The sequence below is a fragment of the Chamaea fasciata genome, unplaced genomic scaffold, assembly GCF_029207755.1.
Source record: "Chamaea fasciata isolate MVZ Bird 193981 ecotype frontalis unplaced genomic scaffold, bChaFas1.0.hap1 SCAF_4, whole genome shotgun sequence".
Taxonomy (NCBI): Eukaryota; Metazoa; Chordata; class Aves; order Passeriformes; family Sylviidae; genus Chamaea; species Chamaea fasciata.
Window position 1 is genome coordinate 18,453,257 of NW_027094089.1, and position 7,730 is coordinate 18,460,986.

Genomic DNA, 7,730 nt, shown 5'->3' on the forward strand with positions numbered 1-7,730 from the left:
CTGGAAAGGGAAAAAGCCAGCACAGGCTTTGGCTTGCAGCAGTCTCAGGAAAGCACAGGCAGGATAAAGGCAGTAGCTGCTGCCTTCTCTCAGCACAGATATGGGAGAACGGCAAGGCAGAAAAGTTCCATCAGACCAGATTTCCCTGGGCACAGCTAAATCACAGGGACGGGAAGGGTGTGGGACACAATGGAAGACTGTGGGACTACAAAGAATTTACGGGCCCTTGGCCCAAGGCTTAAAGTAACCACTGGCCAACTCCTGGAGGCTGCTAAGAGATCACTGCCTGGGGAAAAATCCCCAGTCTGTGCCAGGAGGAGTCCTCACATCCAGGGAGAGACAGACAACCCAGTTAGCATTCCAGGACTTTACTGTGGCCCACAGTAAGCACAGAAAGGGGTTTTAAAATATGTTAAAATCGAGATGAATTTCAGAGAAGTGCAAGATCTGCAAACAGTGGCAGATTAAGCAGTGTGGCTTTGACTGGGGGCTGGCACAGGTCTGTGCAGAGCTGGCTGCCCCAGGATTCTGTCGTGTCACTCCAGCATGCTCGCTCCAAGTGGGAAAGAGCTGGGACCAGTGGGATGCAAGCTATGCCACAGGGGCCCTTGGGCACACCACACTCCAGCTCTGCCATCACTCTGCCACAGGCTTTGCTTGCTTGGCCGCTTCCAGACGTGTCAGGATTTCATTCCATTGCACAAATTGCTTGGAGAGAAGTAGGGTCTGGACATGACACTTAAGGAAAGTAATGTGGAAACTGTGAGGAAGAAACCTATGTCAGAGCATCTTGACAGCACCATTACAATCCTTACTCCTTGGGAAAGGCCCAGGGCACCAGGCTGTTGAAAGCCTACATGGATTCAATCCACCCAGTTGCTGAGCCACTGCACAGCACTATATACCCACGGGAGTCCAAGAGGCACTTGTGAACACCACACACTACTGCCAAGCAAGGGCTTTCTACACAGCTCCCCTACCCACTGGTTTTGGGATGTGCCTCGGCACTGGGATCCTACATAGCCAGGACAGAGACACAGGTGTCACCACATCAGAGAGGCTGTTAAACCAAGGGCCAGAGATCCAACAGAATCAGCCCAGGGGAAGGGGTCAGTTCAGCTGTTCCAGGCCTGAAGTTCAAAGGATACCATTTTGTTGTAATCTTCAAGGAGTGTCTTGACACTGTCAGTGAGATCGTGACGCTTCTCCTGCAAAGAGGGGAGCCGCAGTGCATGAGGAATAAATAAGGTGAAGGACCTCTCTCCCTTCCCAGTCCCTGACAGTACAGCAGGAAACTCATCCAAGGCATTAGATCAGTGCTAAGGCCCTGGCTGTGGGTGCTCACTGCAGCTGGACAAGTTTTCACAAGCAAGAGAAATGTCACAAACATTGATCCCATGAAGCACCAACGTCCCAAGGCTTACACCACTGCCTGCCTCTCGTCAGTATCCAGGCTTTGCTTGCCCCAGAACAGAGACTCACAGCAAAATGCTGAAAGAGACCATTAGGAACTGCCCAGGCTACACACTGCCAGCTCCAGGAGTGCTCGTACAGGGAGGGAAAGGGTGAAGGGACAGGGTGACAGTGCCAACAATGTTCCAGAGAGCAGGACACAGGAGGAGTGCAATGCTTCACCTCAGTGTCTGAGTTAACGAGGGGATTCGAGATGGTTAAACCCACTGCCACTTACTACGTGTCACAGAAAGCTGTTTTGAGCAGGGTTATGGCAGGCAAATTTCCAACTTGGACTTGACTGACAGAAATCCTGGATCCTTTTCTCCCCTGGAGTACTTAAATTTCTGTAAGACTGTAGTATGCATATTCTGATTGCAAAAAACTGCCATAAATGAGCAATTCAGGCAATTACAAACACAGGGGTGACAGTTCAGCCACTGGCAAAAGGTTCCTATGCCCTTCTAGTCAATACTGATAGGAAAATTCACGGTACCTGCTGCTGTATGTGGATCTGTGACAGCCGCTGCAGTTTGGCTGCATGGTCAGGAACCGCTGGAAGCACAAAGGAGAAATCAGTTTGGGTTGTTTTACAGCACATGGGAGTAGTTCCCAAAGTAAAGCCCAGTCCTCCTCCATGAGCATAGCATGACAGAACTTCACTCACTGAGTGCAAGTGTCCCACACTACAGATAAAACACATACAGGATTAAAAGAAACTACTTAACTACCCTGCACATGACACGAGCTCAGGGATGCCCACAGCAAGGGCTACTCAAGAACTATAGCAGAGTAAACCACCTGGATAGCAGAAAAGGGATCTCTGTTTATGCCAGGAACAGAGATGCTCTGCATGCAAAAGAGCTCACGGGAAGGAATGACCTGCCAGGCTCCACCCTCTCTGCCAAAGTGCTGTCTCTAGCCTGCTTCACAAGCTACTCTATCACCTCCTTGACCTTGCAAGGGAGCTTAGAGCAGCATGAGGCAGGAGCAGACCAAATTTGTACTCAGTTCACTCTCACACCACTAAGCTGTCCTGTTCTCTAGTCTCAGGCTCAAGAGAAAAAAAAGAAAGCAGGACAAGCCACAGCATATCAGGTGGCATTTGCAGCTCCAACTTGCAGAAGAATGTGCATACCTTGGATACTAGTGCTGTCCAAGACAGGCTGGAGTGTCTTCACCTGCTCCAGAAGGGCTGCACGGGCAGGAATAGCTTGTTCCTCTGGTTGCAGGGGAACAAGAAGCAACACCAATGAACATAAAATAGTGATTTGATTTTTAACAAATAGTGGTAATTTTTTCAGCTGATCTGTCTTTACAGAAAGGGGCTTGTTGATGATTTTATTTACACTTTTGTGCTGCTCGTCCCTGGGTCTTGATTCACACCAATTTCATGCAGGAGAATCTCCATCAAGTTCCAAGGATAGGAGAAGGAATAATGGGTACAAACTGAAAGAGGGGAAATTTAGGCGGGATATTAGGAAGAAATTCTTTACTGTGAGGGTGGTGACACTAGCACAGGTTGCCCAAGACGTTGCGGATGCTCCATCCCTGGCAGTGCTCAAAGCCAGGCTGGATGGGAGTCTGAGCAACCTGGGACAGCTGGGGAGGTGTCCCTGCCCATGGCAGGGTGGGTTGGGACTGGATGGTCCTTAAGGCTCCTTCCACCCCTTTAACATTCCATGATTCTATGGAATTCCATTCACAGATGATACTATCACAGGTTGATCAAATTCCTTGGGTCAAAAGAGAACAAGGCTAGGCAGTGTTGAAATACACCCAAATGTCTCCTGCTTTTGTCACAGACTGGAGAATACTGGAAGTAGGGCCAGGCGACCATTGTAGCTCCAGCTTTTCCTACCAGCCTTTGATTAATTCAGGGCTAAAGTGAACAATCAATATGGGAGAGATCAGAGCTGATAAAACTTCAGGGTGGCTGTGCATGAGGGAGCATTGAGGGTGACATCCTTGTACAAACCATCTCTCTGATACCTCCACGGGGCATGCCGTGCCACATCTTTACAATTGAAGAAAAGAAAAGAAATCCATCCCAATCCATCTTAGGTAAAGAACACTTTTTTTTCAGTGCCACAAAAGCCTCCTGTTTCTCCTCGTTTCATGCCGTACCTGCCAAGATGAACTGCAGCTTCATAGCATCTGGAACAGCCATCCTGTCAATGTACTGGGGGTCAAGGTATTTTATTACATCTTCAACTGAAGAAATAAACAGGATTGGAGACAAAAAGTAGGGGAGATGTTATGGCACTCACAAGAGCAGTTTCCCCTCCCACTATGTACCACATTACCTTGAAAACACTGCACACTTAGCTACCATTTTTTCCCCAGATTAATTAATTTCTATGTGACTTTGAAGCTCTGTGGCCAAGAACTGACAAATTGCTCAAGCCAGGAAACCACTGCCTTAGAGACAACTGGAAATCTTGCCTTTTGTCTGGATAACAATTATCAAAAGTGAGTAAAATCTGCTTTCTCCCACCCTCATGACAAAACCAGCCAACAGCTCCCCATCCTGGTCCTTAAAATCATCCACAAATACATGGTTTCTGCTTTTATACTGAGCATCCACTGCAGACTTGGACCACTACGACCCTCCCTGCTCCTCCTGTGACAACACACAGCAAAACCTGGCCAACAGGCAGCTTTGCAGGACAAAGAACCCACCCACCCACCCCCCCCCCCCAGTTTGGAGGCAGCTCCCCACATCTGCCCACTGAGTGTGAACCGTAATGCTCCCACCACACACAGAGGGCAGAGCTACTTCAGCATGCCCAAGAAGTCCAAGTGTGCAGGAATTAATTTCAGGAGTTCATGCTCCAAGAGCCTTCAGGGGCTGCATTCCAAGCAGAGCAAATCCTGGCACTGACAGGGGCAGATGGAAATTGAGCAAATAACAGGCTGCAGCCTCCTGTTTCCCACTCCTGACTGCTGAGCTGGAGGGTCGCGAGCACTAAAACGTCTCTCAGTTACTTATTTCTGTGCCAAATAAACTGAAACAAGGGCCCAAAATAAACAGGTGTGGGGAAAGTACTTTTGTTTAGAACAGTGAAACGGTTTAGAGCTCCCCCCTCCCGCCCTCTGCGTCCCCTTCCGCAGGACCCGCTCACTTTTCTTAAACAGGATTTTGATCCTCTCCCTCTTGCCGGCGATATTGTTCAGCGCCACCTGCACCTTCACCAGCTCGTCCGCCACCTGCAGAGGCACAGAAGAAGGAGGGCGCAGGGCTGTCAGACCCCGCCGGGCCGCACCAAACGGCCCCCGGCCGCTCTCAGTAGCTCCCCCCAGGCACCTTTCGCGGCCCGCAGCCCCCGCCGCCGAGGCCGACGCGCTGCTCCAACTCCTCCAGCCGCCACTGCAGTCGCCGCAGCTCCGCAGCACCCGCCGCCATCTTCGCGCCGTGCGGAAGCGGCCGCGCCTCACTTCCGGCACGCCCCGAGGGTTGCCATGGCGGCGCGTTGCTAAGGACCACGGTTGCCATGGAGCCGGGAGGGGAGGCCGCGTCTGCCGGAGCGGAGCCCCTCTCAGAGGATACGGGGCGGTCGATGGCGATTTGCACTCCAGAGGGAAGCGCGCAGCCCTCCCGCCGCCTGGGAGGGCAGTCGATAGCCGCTTCATTCCGGCGTGGTCCTCCAGAAAAGAGGCACTCGGATGTATTAAAAGGAATTGATATAGCGATCCGTGTGGATGCAGGCCCTTTGAAATCCGGGAGGCTGCCGCCGGCTTTCCCCCAGGCCTCTGTCTGCCCGCATTCACCTTTCTCTTATTGACTGCCACAGGTGACACTCGCAAAGAAGAGAAGCACTAATGAATGGCACAGCCAACCCCAGCCGTGCCGCTGCCTTCAGCTGGCACTCACAATTACACAGCTTTCTGAAAGGGATGAAATGAATTCAGAGTGGCAGCATCTGTCACAGAAAAGGTCCAGAGAGTTTTCCAGCTGCAGAGCAAGAAGTGTCCTAGGGTGCATCGGGAAGACTGTGGCCAGCAGGTCAAAGGAGGTGATCCTGCCCCTCTACTTAGCCCGGATGAGGGCGCATCTGAAGTGCTGTGTCCCCTTCTGGGCTCAGCACAAGAAAAACAAGGAGCTACTGGAGAGGATCCAGCAGAGGCCACAAAGGTGATCAAGGGTATGGAGCATCTCTCTTCTGAGGAGAGACTGGGGGAGCTGGGCCTGTTCAGTCTGGAGAAAAGACTGAGAGGGGATCTCATTAATGCTATAAATATATCAAATGCAGGTGTCAGAGGGGATGGTGCCAGACTCTTTTCAGTGGTGGGTGCCCTGTTACAGGATGAGAAGCGACAGCCATTAGCTGAAACAGAAGAAAGGACTTCGTGCTGAGGGTGGCAGAGCACTGGAACAGCTGCCTAGGGAGGTTGCAGGGTCTCCCTCTCTGGAGACATTCCAACCCCACCTGGACATGTTCCTGTGTCACCTGCTCCAGCTGACCTTGCTTTGGCAGGAGGGCTGGACTGGGTGATCCCCAGGGGTCCCTTCCAGCCCTGATGATTCTGTGATTCTGTGAATTTTCAAAGCACCTTCTAATGTCATTGTCTGTATCCCAGGGCTCATCCTTCCACTGCCCTGGCATGTACGAATGACTTCAGCAGTGCCAGGATGAACATGGGCCTGGGTATTGCACTGCCATAGCCCAGGCACCAGGGAACACCAAGTCAAGGTCCCAGGTCACTCTTTTAGATAAAAAAAACATTTGCTAATGTAGGTACTTTGCTAACATTGCTGATAATGTGAGCTGGATGGCTTTGGGGAACCCTCCCATTGCCCTTTGCTGAAAGCTAAACCCACCGTGCCGTGAAAAATGGTTGTCCTTACAGCCACATTCCTACTGAGCATTGTACAGGCCTACCAGGATGCAGGAGGGAGCTGTGGGGTGGCCTCATGCCCCAGTAGCCCTTATGTTCCCCCAAATCACCTGCAGGTGCTGTGCAGAGCACTCAGGCAGCAGGAGAAGGCTGAGGCTCTGTATGTGCTGACTTTTCTTCCCATGGATCGATAACTGGGATCTTCAGAGGGGAAGAGCTGAGCTTTGTTCCACAAAGGCGACAAATAGAAACGGCTTCATTAGCAGAAATGCCCGGGGGCTGCAGAGGGGGCCAGGGGCTCTGCACAGAGTGATGGTCTGTGCTTAGAGGAGTCTGTAGCCTGGGCTCAGCATGATGGGCAATGCCCCAAACAACAGAAGTCTGTAGTAGAGGGTCCCAGACCACCCAGTACCCTGAGGTGAGAAACTCAGGGAGTCCTGGGCCTCAAGCACTGGGGGCTTTGGGACTGACCCATCCACCCTTTAGAGCCCCATCCAGTTTGCAAGCCTTGGAACAGAGCTGCAGCTACAGCACTGATTGCCCACAATCCAGCACACGGAGTCTGTTCCCAGCTCCTTGGGAATGAGAGCAGGGCTGTGACGACATCCCTATCCCTGGAGCCTGCAGGGGCACACTGATTCAACCACTTGACCCCGGCCCAGTGCTGAAGCTGGACCCAATGCTATGTCAGCTGGGCTGGATTGTCCCCTCATCCTCCACCTTCTCTCTCCAGCTCAATTACAGTCCCTGCAGGACATGGGGAAGCAGGCATCAATCATGGCTGGTTACTCAGGTGACAGCAGCTGTGTCCCCAAGCTCTCCAGGGAGCATGGAAACACACGTCACCCTCCGAGCCTGGTAATGAGTGGGGATGCAGGCCTGTATGTGCCCTGCTGGCTCCCTGGGGCTGCAGTGCTCGATGAGCTGCGGCCAGCACTTCACAGCAGTGCAAAGGGACACAAGACCTCAATTAAGGCTGCATCAATCCCACTCCAGCTCTGCTTGGTACACTCACAAACAACCACCCCCCCCCCCGCCCCTTCCCCCCCCACGCACGCACACACACGCCCCGTGTTCATGAACCTTCCCCCATCCCCAGTGGCCAGACCACAGGCGCAGACCCGCCAGACCATCGACCCTCTGCACCCCCATGCCCTCAACACGTTTCGAGCGTGACACCCCCCACCCTCCGTGTCACCCCCGTGTCCCGAGGCTGGGTTCGGGGCGGGCAGCGTTGCTGCAGCACCCTGGACAGCGATACCACTCCCCCGGTGGGCTCGGGGGTCCGGGCTGGGGCTGACCCCTTGCCCTGGAAATCCGCTAGGGATGTCGGCAGGAGTCTGGGTTGTGGCTGCCCCCGGAGGACTGGGGGCTGCCCTCGAGGGGTTGGGTTGGGGCTGTACCGGAGGAACTGTGGCTGTCCACGTGAAGCTCAGGTT

At 52.9% G+C, this 7,730-nt stretch overlaps 1 protein-coding gene across 1 annotated transcript; it reads right to left on the minus strand.

Annotated features, from left to right (window-relative positions):
- Window positions 1–352: 352 nt before the first annotated feature.
- Window positions 353–4,897, minus strand: DCTN3 (dynactin subunit 3). The gene is made up of 7 exons (XM_066180948.1): window positions 4,760–4,897; window positions 4,578–4,662; window positions 3,580–3,666; window positions 2,591–2,674; window positions 1,949–2,007; window positions 1,149–1,208; window positions 353–726 (listed from the first exon to the last, which is right to left on the minus strand). Exons 1-7 carry the CDS (start codon window positions 4,856–4,858, stop codon window positions 637–639), a joined length of 564 nt encoding a protein of 187 aa, XP_066037045.1. The 5' UTR covers window positions 4,859–4,897; the 3' UTR covers window positions 353–636.
- Between the last annotated feature and the right edge of the window lie 2,833 nt (window positions 4,898–7,730).